At 38.6% G+C, this 13,491-nt stretch overlaps 1 protein-coding gene and 1 long non-coding RNA gene across 2 annotated transcripts in view; one reads left to right on the top strand and one right to left on the bottom strand.

The window, feature by feature from the left end:
• Positions 1 to 115: 115 nt before the first annotated feature.
• Positions 116 to 12,919, top strand: LOC127536213 (uncharacterized). The gene is made up of 2 exons (XR_007945216.1): positions 116 to 424; positions 12,264 to 12,919. It is a non-coding gene; the product is annotated as an uncharacterized LOC127536213 (long non-coding RNA).
• eloa (elongin A) overlaps positions 2,274 to 13,491 on the bottom strand; it is a 30,076-nt gene continuing 18,858 nt past the window's right edge. Inside the window, exons 8-12 of the mRNA XM_022206937.2 lie at positions 11,722 to 11,819; positions 10,326 to 10,506; positions 8,514 to 8,646; positions 6,384 to 6,532; positions 2,274 to 5,796 (exon numbers count right to left, since the gene is read on the bottom strand). Coding sequence (XP_022062629.1) covers positions 5,735 to 5,796; positions 6,384 to 6,532; positions 8,514 to 8,646; positions 10,326 to 10,506; positions 11,722 to 11,819 — 623 coding nt within the window. The 3' untranslated portion in view covers positions 2,274 to 5,734. The remainder of the gene's footprint in view (positions 5,797 to 6,383; positions 6,533 to 8,513; positions 8,647 to 10,325; positions 10,507 to 11,721; positions 11,820 to 13,491) is intronic.

Raw genomic sequence — 13,491 nt, 5'->3', positions numbered from 1 at the left:
GGTGAAACCAAAGGTAGCAACAGCACCAATCAGTCAAAAGAAAAACATAGAATATCTCTAAATGGGCTTATTTTTTTACAGCCCCAGCAGCTACCGTCCGCTTTCATTCATTTCGTTCTTGTAAGTGATTGACGGGTGTCATGTCCCGCCCCCGTAATTTACTGATCATTTGGGCTAACTTCAGTCAGCCCACTGACTTCTGACCAATAACAGCGAGTTAACACAGCGGTGCTGCTATTTGTGCCAGAGTTGGGAAGGAGGGAGGAAAAGTTAAGCTATGACAGGTGTTAGCATGAACGAGGTGGATTATTTGCTTTCTTGTCCATTTTCCTCAATGTCTTTGGAGGAAAAGCTGGAAGTTAAGAGACTGGGATCACATCGGCCAAACGATGTTCAATAACTCAACGGGACAAACGACAAAATCGTAAGTTTTGCATATCTTGGTTTGACAGAAAGGACTGGCTAACGGCAAGTGTAGCTAAGAATTCACTTTTCTGTTTCCCATGCTTACTTTTTGGAGGAGATACTTCATGGACTCGACAAGGAATTGTGGATTTGAAACAGTTATCGGACAAAATTAGAAAGCAGGAATGCAGCACAAGTCACATTGGAAACAGCGTCAAGCTGTCCATGTTAGGAAAGGTTAACATCGCCTGTCAGCTGGATGAGGGCCACCGCATCGCTGTACAGAGGTACAACGAGCTGGTGAAAAAAAATAAACATTCACTATCAAGGATTGTGGACTGTATTAAATTTTGTGGAGCACACGAGCTAGCTTTACGGGGGTCTGACGAATCCCCCACTTCAACCCAACGCGGCGTATTTCTGGACCTGGGTGACCAATTTTCTTTTTAGACAGCCAGTTAGCAGATCACCTGTCAAACACACAAGTTGCAAAGTACACGTCCAAGACTAGCCAAAACGAGTTGCTTGATTGTATGTTAGCTGTTTATGAACAAAAAGTGACTGATGAAATATCACAGACGGCATTTGTGGCTGTGCAAGCTGATGAGACAACCGATGTGGCATATGTATCTGTATATATGTGTGTGTGTGAGAGAGAGAGTATAGTGTACCTGTAATTGATGCAACTGTGTGTATCATAGGTGATGTTAACTATCTAATCGGTATTATGCATTTGTTAGCCCACCTATATATATATATATATATATATATATATATATATATATTGCAGTCTCTACCCTGATATATATATATATATATATATATATATATATCAGGGTAGAGACTGCGATTTGGTAGAGTTGGAGTTTCTACCAGTAGAGATTGTGATTGGAGTCTCTACCAGTAGAGTTTGCGATTGTAATCTCTACCAGTAGAAACTTCAATCCTACCGGTAGAGATGGAACTTTAAATCTGACCCCTGCCCTGATCCCTGACCTTAACTAACCCTGACCTTTAAATCTGACCCCTGCCCTGACCCCTGACCCTAACCTTAAAAGTCTAACCTTAGCCCTGACAAATCTCTACTGGCAGGATTGGAGCTTCTACTGGCAGAGATTGCGATCGCAGTCTCTACTGGTAGAGACTCCGATCGCAATCTCTACTGGTAGAAACTCCAACTCTACCAAATCGCAGTCTCTACCCTGACATATATATATAGTATTGCAATGAATATTGTAACACAAATAAATGTTTTCTTATCTTATTCATAATGTTGAGAACGATCAGGCAGGTGATATAATTCAGTTTGAGGTTTACTGTTGCAGTATAAAGTTACACAACTGGATAGACATGAACTCCTTCACACCTACATGTGCAATTAGAGGATTCACGGATAGAAATATTTAACATTTTTTAGTTATCAGAAGAGAAATACAGCTTTTAGCACACATATTTACAGAAAACTTTGCTTTCTATGATAATTATTGACAGATTTTGGTGTGTGATGTGAATAAATGTCACATTTTTTAAGGCCTTCAGGACAGATGGGCACCTAAAAAAAACCTTGCAGCCGTTTCCCCATGTGACTTTTACTTATTTTCAACTTAAATCTTCATTTTAAAAAATCTTTTCCTTCCAGTTTCAATGTTTTTGCGCAATTTAATGCTCTATTTAAAGCATTTTAAATTACCTCCATGGATGGAATTTGCTATAAATTTGCCTCAAAGTATCTCATCCTTTGCAGATTTTATGAATCAGTTCAGTAATTTACTAAGAAATCTACCTTTTAAAGTAATATTCATGTCCTCTTTCAGCGTCCACATTAAACTGAAGTCACAGCTCACAAAAACATTCTCGCACAAACAGTGTTTAAGGGCAAAAAGTCAATTTTAATAAAAATGACCATAGAACATTTATTAAAATCTAATAAAATTACAATTTTTCATCTACTTCGGTTCGGGCCCATGTTGTGGGGTGTCAGGTCCCAGTGTTGAAAATAAATACATATCATCATCATCATCCTCCTCATCCTAATCCTGCCACCTTCCTCACTCGACTCTCGTTCAAACTGTGTCACAGTGAAGCAGATAGAAAACAGCGACGCACACATTCGACAGCAGGAAAACAAGATCTAAAGCCACAGGAGGGTTAAAACAAGTCCACAGCGTCTTTGTGTGTTTGATATAATTTCAGCCCCACACACTGAGAGAAGCACCAGGCAAAGAACATGATTGGTTTTCTTTAAAAAGCAGAGTTTTCCACCAGCCGGCTGACGTCTCCGGTGTCGAGCATCATGCAAGAGACAGAAGGAGAAGTTTTCCTACGTAGTGTTAAATTTGCTCAGAGAGGAAAATAACCAACAACTGCTCCTAAATTAAAAACAAATAAAAGTCTGTTCGATGCTTTGGGGAAAATGCTCATTTGTTTTCTTTAAGAGAGTCAGAGGATCGATGAACGCTCTCGTCTCCGTTGTATAAATATGAAGCCAGCAGCTGGTTAGCTTAGCTTAGCACAAAGACTGGAAACAGAGGGAAACAGCTAGCCGTGCTCTGTTTAGCAAACCAACATCTCTAGGGCTCGCTAATTAATGCATTTGCAATTTAAACGAGGCTATGTACCAGTGTTGCAACTACAGATAGTATAGAAGATGAACATGGCTGCCCATAATTTTGTCAATTATATTTTGAAGCTTCAAAATTGGAATTTATTCATTTTGGGTTTTTCAAACTGGACATAAGTGAGCAGTGGAAGAAACTACACACACCTCGACGACAGCAACTAATCAATCACAAGCTAGCTCCATGCTCAAACATACTGTTTTGTCGTCTATTTTCCTCGAAATTAGACCATAATTTACAAAATAAACATCATGCTGTATTTGAGGAGACTTTAAACTAGCAATTGAGACCATGAACTCATCATGAAAATGTTTACTGAGGGAATAAATTAAGTTAGAAGTCAGATCATTTTCTCATGTAATCAACCAGAGCAATCGCCCCCTGCTGGCTTTTAGAAAAAACACAGGGTTAAAATAAAAATTATCTTCACTTTTTAAATTAAGAGAAGGCGCTTTTGCACCAATGTTGCTACAAACATTATTAAATCATTAAAAAGGCTGAAAAAAGGCTAAACCTGACTACATCTGATGCATGTTTCTGCTCAGGTTCTCGCCTCAGTCGTGTCAAATTTTCAAAATAATTACTACTAATCATCAAGTGCATGGCGTCTTTCTCACCAACCTTAAAACTAAAGTACAGGACTTTAACATATAAATTAATATCTGTTATATTCAAGCTCAATGAGTTCACATTTAAGCTTTAATTACACTCCTTCATAGTTGGTATTTTACTTCCTAGTCTGCTGGGAGGAGTCAGTTCCAGACATTCTCAGGAGGTCGTAACCACTTATTCCATGAATAAAAACTACTACTGACAATGTTCGATACTGTCGTTGTACCATAGTTGAGATTAAATACGCATTTTTAGGCTGATTTGTTGGTACCAGAGTTGTCTATACGGACTTTTGTAGACTTTGGATAATAAGATTTATCCAGTAAGTTCATGAGTACTTGCAAAAAGTAGAACATTTGCTCAAGTCCAACAGTACCAGGTAAACTTCTATGTATTTTACAGCAAAAGTGATGCATCAAGCAGCAATGAAAAGGAAAGTAAACGAAGAGACAGAGCTGGCTTCAGCTGCAGTAACTCGGATTCTGATGGAGCCAATGGAGAAAACAGCAAAAGAGCTACGAAGAAAACGCTACGTTTCTGATGCTCCAAATTAGAAAGAATCTCAGCGTTCAGAGCAAGGATTAAAGTCTAAAAAACAAAGCGATCGATGTTCTTCATAAGCACAAGTTAATTGTGTTTGTGTAATTACTGTGACTGCCAGAAGGGGGAGAAAACAGCAGGTTTAAAAACTAGAAAATATATCAGAGGAGGAATAGACTGCAATATGGAAAGTCCAGTGGAAATGCACAAACTCACAGAGATGGAAGGAATATGGATGGAAAACCTTGATAAGATACTTCATCACTCCATGTCAAAGAACACATTATGATGGAACCCCTCCTATCTGTTAGAGAAAGTGTGGAGACCAACGTGCAAACCATTTTCACATCCCATGGGACCGCCCACTTATTAGACAGTATTGGAAGGATGTTCATGGAGCACTGCAAGACATTTTTAAATGTGTAATTCCATTTGGAATAAAAACTGTGTATTTTGGATGTTTACTATAGGACTGGAGAAAGAAAAGATAAATATCTATTGAGTGTTTTTTTGGTTGCAAGTAAGAAATCCATAACAAAGAAACGGCTATCGCAGGATATTCCCACCATGTCAGCAAGGTGGGATATAACACTGGATATTTATAAAATGGAAAAGATTTCAGCGTTTATAAATCAAAAACAAGACTGGTTTGTAGCATGCTTTGAAAAATGGGTAGCGTATATAAAAATTAAAAAGCCCAATTTAATTCTGAGTCTAAAAATCTAAAGACAACATAATGGTCACTCCCTAATGTTCAGAAAGAGGTTCATGCCTTTGTTTATTTTATTTTACCTTCTGGATGGGAAGTTGTCTTTTGAAAAAAGAACAATGATGATATTGTGCACATGCTGGCACATGTGGATTGTACCCATCACCATCAATCTGATAAAACTGAAAAATAAAGAATTTAAAAAAATAGAAAATATCTAAAAAATACCTCCTGAGGGGCAACGTTAAAATGTGAAAATTTAAAAAAATAACCGTGGCACCGATATTTTTCTGAATAGATGACTACTTCGAGCTATGAGCATTTTCACCGCAACTGAAAACTCCTTCTATCCCCGCATACATTTTAAAAAAAACAACTGATGTTTAACATGTCTTTAACATGCTAAATAGCAGCTCCATTCATTTTTAAAGCTCTGTTTCCAGTCTTTGTGCTAAGCTACGTGAGAGATTGAGACTCCTCTGATAACTCCCAACAAGACAGTAAATCCCCCAAAATGTGCGGCTGTTTCTTTAAAATTATTTCCAGATGAACCAAAAAAGGTAACAGACTGTGTGTTTGTGAGTCCTGTTCCAAACACAGACCGTTTGACTGTCATTTAGGATTTAAATACTTAATTAAAGCCCCCCGATACAGATGTCACCACACAAATAAAAACAAACAAAGAAGAAGAAGCCAACCGTTGCTCCACCAACACTGCAAAGTTCATGTGTGTGTTTGGTGGGTCGAGATGGAAGTGTGTGCAGGGAGAGGAGGGTTTCCAGTCAAACTTTAGCTCAACTTAAATTAAAACATAGTTGGAATTCATGAAATACATTCAGTCTCTTTCACACTATCGGCGGGAGAATCTGTTCTTGAACGCTTTGATAGTTTTGGCCATCATGGGAGCGATTTCTGCAGGAAGGAGGACACAGCCGATGAGATTTAAAGGAGCAAACACTGGAATACTCTTCCGGTTAACCCTTCTGTTGTCCTCATTTACAAGCACCGGAAAATATTGTTTCCTGGTCTGAAAAAAATCCAAAAATTCAGCAAAAAAATTCCCCAAATTTCTGAAAATTTGCAAAACCTTCAGGAAGAAAATTTCAATAATTCATTACAGTTTTCCCTGAAAATTTTGACTAAAAAAAATCCCCCAAATTTGGCAAGAAAATTCCTGTAAATATTTTCAAAAAATAAGTAAAAATCTTCCCTAAAAATATCTAAAATGATTACATATATATCAGTAAAAATTCTAATATTTTCTTTAAGAACATTCACATAAAAATCTATTTTTATGTGAATGTTCTTAAAGAAACATTTTTAACATTTCATTTTTTTCAACCAAAAAATGTTCAAAGATTTCTCAAAAATGCTGAAAATGTGGACATCAGAAGTTTCACTGCGAAAATATATCATGTTTCGACATTCTCAGACTTTAAAACGGGTCTATTTTGACCCGCAGGACGACACAAGGGTTAATAAAGTTAAAGCAGACTTACTTTTGACCTGTGGTTTGTCCCGGGCAGCGTGTCCTCCTGCTGCTCCTCCGCTCGACGCTGAAGACCGAGAAGATCCAGGTGAAGGGTTGAGCTGGGAGGAAGAAGAACGGCTCGATTCACCGGAGTAATCTGTGGCCGGCGCTCTTATTCTGAAGGAGACAGGCAGAGGAAGAAAGTGTGCTGAATACACGATAAAAAACAAACTACTGGAACAAACTGAGAACCAGCTGCACATCTGAAGTTTTAAGAGACTTTCTGTGGAAAAAAATCTGATTGTCTATTCTTCTCTTACCTGAGAAAACACAAACAATAAACAACAGAAGTGACTAAATCCGTGTGAAATATCACTTAAATGCCACGTGATTCCTCATTGTATCACCCTTCAGTAACTGCATTTTCATCTCAAAGTTGAACACTGGAGTGTTTGCTGTGATAAAAAAAAATTAAAACCAACAGCTTAGATTTCCTGTATTAAAATCACAGGGCCCCACAGCAGGAAATAAATGCAGCTAAAGCTTCATATCTTTATGTATAATAACAGACTCAATCCTCTTCAGCACAGATGACACCGTCTTTCTGAAGACAGGTTCTGTCTGGAGTTGTGTTGTGATAACTTTCTCTTTTAAAAAAAAAAAAAACCCAAAGGTGCTCTGTTGGGTTTAATTCAGGCTACTCACAGGCTGCAGTTTCACTTTTTAATTTTATTTATTTCTTGAGAAACTATTCTAGCTGGAAATGGCTGATTTTTATTGGAATATCTACATAGTGGTGCCAGTGTTTCCTCTAGGATTTTTTTCAGCAGCAGCGTCAGGCTCTAAGGGAACAAATGACACTTGACTGCAGATTTTACTTTTACAAGCTATTTATTGAATGGCCAGTTGAAAATAGCTTTTTAAAGGTTGAAAGTAAAAATTCAAATAAATATATTTGAACAAGCTCATCTGAAAACGCAGTCAGCAGGTACATCATGGATTGTAAATATTAGCTTAATGTTATCAGTTAGTTTACTTAGGTTAGTGACACTGAGTTGGCAGTGGGCCCAATTAACTGAAGCTACTGATATAATACGTAATGTTTACTGGCTATCAATATTTAGCGAATGTCTATTTAACTTGTAAAATCTATTATGAGTTATTTTAAGCTAATAACTTTTCTCCTGTAAGTCGCTGCCCTATATTCCAAGCTGACACTCCTCTGACTCTCGGACCTGCTGCCTGGATGCTAGACGTTGCGTCACTTTCAAGGCCACCAGTAATTAACTTCGTATTAACCCGACGTATCAAAGGGTACATACTGAACAAGATAGTTATCTGTAGTTTACCTTAGTACTTGCAAGTACCCGACACAGTGCAGAACTCAGCCGTGATGTGTTTGTGACAATAAAAAAAAAAAAAAAGAAAGAAATTTGAAGCAGCGGCAGCCAGGATTTAGGAATGACGGCCTGCCGCTCCTAAATGAATGTAGAGGAATCACTGGGGGTACAGAGGAACATTTCCAGCAGCCATCACTTCTGTGTTCTTATGCTACATTGTGTTAGATTGTGTTTATATGACCACATCTCACCAGTATTAGTCTCACTCCATTGGCTCCCAGTTCATGTTAGAGCTGATTTTAATACACTTCTTTTAACATATAAAACTGTAAGTCACATTTAAAGGAGCTGGTAGTTCCATATGAACCAGAAGGTCCTTGTGCTCCCAGGGGATGAGTCTGCTGACTGTCCCTTGAGCTTTTTATTTCCATGCACCGTCTTTATGGAACACTCGTAAGTCTGACATTCGGTAAGCTTGCTCAGTCGAGGTCTTCAAAGCAAAGCTAAAGACCCACTTATTCTCTGCTGTCTATGAATCCTAATTGTGAGGTACTGTGTCTTCTTAGATATTGCTCTTATCAGTTTTATCGTTATTGTGTCTTCTGTTGCTTGCTCTGTAAAGCACTTTGATTTGACAGTGTCATATAAATACAGTTATTATTATTATTATTGTTAGCTAATGGCATTGAAAGGCTATTTGGTGATTAGAAAACCATTTTGCAGTTATGTTAGCACATGAATAAAAGTGAGTTTTCATGGAGATTGCCTGGATGACCCCAAACTTTTGAACGGTAGTGTAAATCTACATATATACTGACTTGATGGGAGCTGCAGCAGCAGTGGAGGAGGCTGTTGATGTACCGCTGGTGGTACCAAACCTCTCTTGTCGGCGGCGAACGTCACGTGGCGGCTTGGCAACAGAGTTTACGTACGCCATCTTAACCTGCCGTCCTGTCGGAGGAAACAACACTCAGCGACATTAAACAAACATCCTCCATCAATCTGTAGGAAATAAAGTTCAGTTTTCTGCTTTAAAGCTGCTGTCCGGAGTTTGAATCGCAGCGTCTCCCAAAACACTGTTGGTCCCTCCCTCCCTCTGATTTCGCCCCTTTATTTGTGCACGCGCGCAGTACATGACAGAAGTGCCCGGAGTGCTGCAGCATCTTGCCTGTTTTGCTGTTTTCCACTCTTCTACATTTAGTACATTTAGTAAATAATAAAGGAATTACGTTAGAATACTGTATTGAGTCTAACTTGTCCTAATACCAAAATAACATGAATCTGCTAGGACGAACGAGTAAAGTTTCAATATGTGATTACACTCGTGTATCCCTCTCGATGACGTTGTATATGTGTTACATTGTTTATTTATTTCTATCTAGAGTTCAGAATTGCATGACTCCTCTGATGAAGAGTATGTCCCAGACGCCCCAACATCTTCCTCCAGAGGTCGGGCATCTAAACGAAGCCGTCAGGCGGGCTATGGAGGCCGTGGTCGGGGAGCGACGCGAGCACCCCGAGCCAAAAAACGTCCTGCAGTCTCTTGGCCTGACAAGCCGTGGGATTGGTAACTTTTCTGGAAGTTGCTGATCCCTGATGCTCTCTCCTCCACAAGCAAAACAAATGTGCGCGCGGTTGCGTAGTGCGTAGCTCGCCCACCTCTGCATGGGCTTGCTTGCTGTGCGCGTAACCGTTGATTGACAGCATGACAAAGCTGAAGCTCGAACTTGATTGGTCGGCAGCGACCGGCGCTTTTTGGAATAACATGGGGGTCTATGAGAGGAAGGCGGAGCTCAGGAATAAATTTTCATATCGCGTCATACTAATATTATATTATAGTATCGAACTAGACTAACACATTTAAGCTTTGTTAAAAAATGATACATAAATTGAAAACAAACGGAAACTCCGGACTCCGCAGCTTTAAGTGTACAGCGCAGTGAAGAAGTATTTGCCCCCTTTTTAAATTCTTAGTTTTTTTTTGCATGTTTTCCCTCTTTAATGTTGGAAACCATCAAACAAATGTAAATATCAGCCAAAGATAAGTAAACACAAAATGTAGTTTTTAAATGATGATTTTATTTAAGGAAAATTCAAAGCCACCTGACCCTATGTAAAAAGTAATTGCCCCCTGAACTGGTTGGGCCACCCTCAGCAGCAACAACTGAAATCAAGTGTTTTCTAAAACTGCCAATGAGTCTTTCACATCTCTGTGGGGATATTTTGCCCCACTCCTCTTCAGAATAGTTTTAATTCAGAAACACTGGAGGGTTTTCCAGCATCAACGGCCTTTTTAAGGTCAAAGCTTCAACATTTCAATCGCATTCAGGTCCGGATTTTGTCGAGGCCACTCGAAAACCTTAATTTATTCTTTTTTTAAAGCTATTCAGAAGTCAATTTAATAAGAGGGGCAATTACTTTTTCACACAGGGCCAGGCAGGTTTGAATAGCTTTTCCCCTTAAAACATTAAATCATCATTTAAAAGCTGCATTTTGTGGTTACTTTGGTTATCTTTGTCTAATCTTGTCTTATCTTTGTCTTAAACGTTAAAGTGGAGGAAACATTCAAAGAAATAAGAAGTTGAGAAGGGGGTAAATACTTTTTCCCGGCCCTGTGGAGCTTCTCTTACCTTTGGGTTTGTTGGCGTGAGCAGACGTGATGTTCTGAGTCAACATCCTCAGTCGCTCCTCTCGCTCGTCGTGCAGCCTCAGGTACATTTCCCTCCACGACTCGTACTCCTGAGGAGACTCTCGCTTGAAGTCGCGCTTACAGTGACGCGTCCACAGCTCGTCTGAATCCTCGATGAAACACTGGAGGTGGAGGGGAGGAAGAGAAAATGTAGATAAATAAAACAAGCACACGTCTGTTGGTACATGATTCCTCCCAACATGGAAAGACATCGTTAGGATCGACTGCAAAGCCTGTAGTCAGATGGTATCGGCAAAACTTCAAACATTCATCAAACAGATAAAAGAGAGATAAAAAGAATCGCTGCCGTTTGCCTTTGCTTGACTTACTACAGATTGTTTGTGATTTAAGGTGTTCTTGAGCGCCATGAAGGCACCATTAAATAAAATGTTTTGTGATTATTAATGAAACAATCAATGTTCTCAGCTTAAAGATATCAGTCTAAATATCAACACCCCATCCGCTGACTTTTTAATCGTGGAAAAAAAGACCATCTTCATTGATTTGCTATGGCGAACACAGCTGAACATTGGTATATTCTTTACTCATTAAATATTAGAAATTGAAGGCCTGGAATTGGCTTTTTAATGACAAAATCAACCAATGAATGAAATCTTTTGAACTGGGACGAGATGGGAGTCAAAAATGGTTTTCCAACGCCTGGAAAGCATGAAGCCTTATTAGGGACACTGTAGGTTTGAAAAAAAATTAAGAATTTAGTCAGAATTTAAAGTCATTCATTTATAGGATTTACGAGAAAAAAAGCTCTGAAAGGTGGTATGTTTTTAATCAAAAAAAAATGTAATGTTCTTATTGCATCTTTGGTGTGATGAGGTTACTTAAATTTTGCAATGGAAGCCATGTTTGCCACAGGCCAAAAAAATATACATTTCTAAGCTTTCTTCTCATAACTTTGTGACTTTAAACTCAGAGAATTCATTTTTGGGGATGCAAATTCAGGACTTTGCAATCTATTTAAGACTTCAATCACTGAGAATGACAATATTTTTTCTTGAAAACTGCAATTATGATAAAACGCCGTCCTAATTTATTCCATCTTGATTAAACACTTATGCGCTGCTCGGAGGTCATTAAGCCTCAGAGAAGTCTTTGTCATGGTGTACCTTTACAAGTTAAACTGCCAGCACAGACCTGCCTGCTTCCTCTGGTCTCTACAGCATTAAACAGAAAGAGGCTCCACCTGCTGGAACAACCAGGTACTACAGCTGATCTACAAGACTCGATCAGCTGATAATAAATACTCGGTCACTTGGATCATATCAGGAGTATAAAATAATGTTTTTCAGAGATCCCTAGCTTGAAGTTTAACATGTTACCTGGTTGCTCTGCTCGATGCGGTACAGCTGCTCTGGAGTACATCGCTCCAGAACCGGTTCCAGGATCTCAAACGGAACTCCTCCCACCTCGGCGATGGCTGGAAGAACAAAGAGGCAGCAGTTTGTGCTTGTTTTCACCACCTTGAGATAACAGGCAGGTGGAGTTCAGGCAGGAAACACAGAGAAGTCCAAATTAACTGCTGAGACTCTGAATGTTAGTTTGATCCCACGGTGGTGAATCCAGACAATAAACCAATGAAATGCCTGAAATCTAAAGGTCAGCAGGAGCGGAAATGCAAGGATCATACAACAAACAAACTTAATCATTTGATATTACTGAGTGGAGTTAATATACACTCACTGGCCACTTTATTAGGAACACCTAGTATAAGGTTGGACCCTCTTTTTCTGCCTCAATGCCTAAATTCTTGGTGTCATTCTTTCAACAACAATCCTCAGAGATTTTGGTCCATAATGACATGACAGCTGATTTGTTGGCTGCACGTTTATGATCAAAACTCCCGTTCCATCACATCCCAAAGGTTCTACTGGAATGAGATCTGGTGACTGTGGAGGACATTGGAGTACAGAGAACTCATTGTCATGTTCCAGAAACCAGTTGGAGATGATGTGAGCTTTGTGACGTGGAGCATTAATCTGCTGCAAGAAGCATCAGAAGGTGGTCCACTGTGGTCCTAAAGGGATGGCCATGGTCAGCAACAACACTCAGGTAGGCTGTGGAGTTTAAACCAGGAGCAGTTGGTACTAAGAAAATATCCCCCACACCATTAGACCACCAGCAGCCTGAACTGTTGACACAAGGCAGGATGGATCCATGCTTTATGCTGTCTATATCTGATTTGTTTGGCCATTTTCAGTCTCTTTTTGTTGTTTTTTGGCTCATTTCTTTACTTTTTCAACCTTGTTGTTGTTTTTTGTGGATTTGTTTTGCATTTTCAATCTATTTTTGTAGTTTTTTTATCTTAGTTTTTGTCATTTTTTAATCTCTTTTTGTTGTCATTTATTTTATTTTGGTATTTTAACCTTTTTGTAGTTTGGCTCATTTTTTGCCATTTTCAATCTTTATTTGTTGTTTTTTTATCTCAATTTTTGTCAATGTAAATCTCTTTTTTGCTTTTTTGGTCTCATTTTTTTTTGTCATTTTCAGTCCCTTTTCATTGCTTTTTCATTTTGTTAATCATTTTCAATCTTGATACTGGTTTTTGGTTAAATTTTTTGTCATTTTCGATCTGTTTGTTGTTTATTCTGTCATTTTCAGTCTCTTTTTGCTGTTTCTTGTCTCATTTTTGTCTTTTTCAATCACTTTTTCTATCTCTTTTTTTGTCATTTTTGATCTCTGTGCTGCTTTTTTGTCCTTTTCTGTCTCTTTTTGCTGTTTTTGTCTCAACTTTTGTCATTTTCAATCTTTTTCTTGCTTTTTTGTGTAATTTTTTTTATGATTTTCGTTCTCTTTTCGTTGTTTTTTTCTCTCAGTTTATGTCATTTTCAATCTCTTTTTGTTGTTTTTCTGTCTAAAGTTTATAATTTTTGAATATATGCATTTATGTTGACTCCAAATTCTGATCGTCTGAATGTCGCAGCTGAAACGGAGACTCATCAGACCAGGAAACGTTTTTCCCATCTTCTATCATTTTTGTAGCTTCAGTTTCTTGTTCTTAGCTGACAGGAGTGACACCCGGTGTGGTCTTCTGCTGCTGTAGAACATCTTCTTCAAGGTTATTATGCTTCAGAGATGGTATTCTGCATTTC

This window comes from Acanthochromis polyacanthus, chromosome 11 (assembly GCF_021347895.1).
Source record: "Acanthochromis polyacanthus isolate Apoly-LR-REF ecotype Palm Island chromosome 11, KAUST_Apoly_ChrSc, whole genome shotgun sequence".
Lineage (NCBI taxonomy): Eukaryota > Metazoa > Chordata > Actinopteri > Pomacentridae > Acanthochromis > Acanthochromis polyacanthus.
The sequence above is the reverse complement of the archived record's forward strand: the minus strand, read 5'-3'. Positions and strand labels throughout refer to the sequence as shown.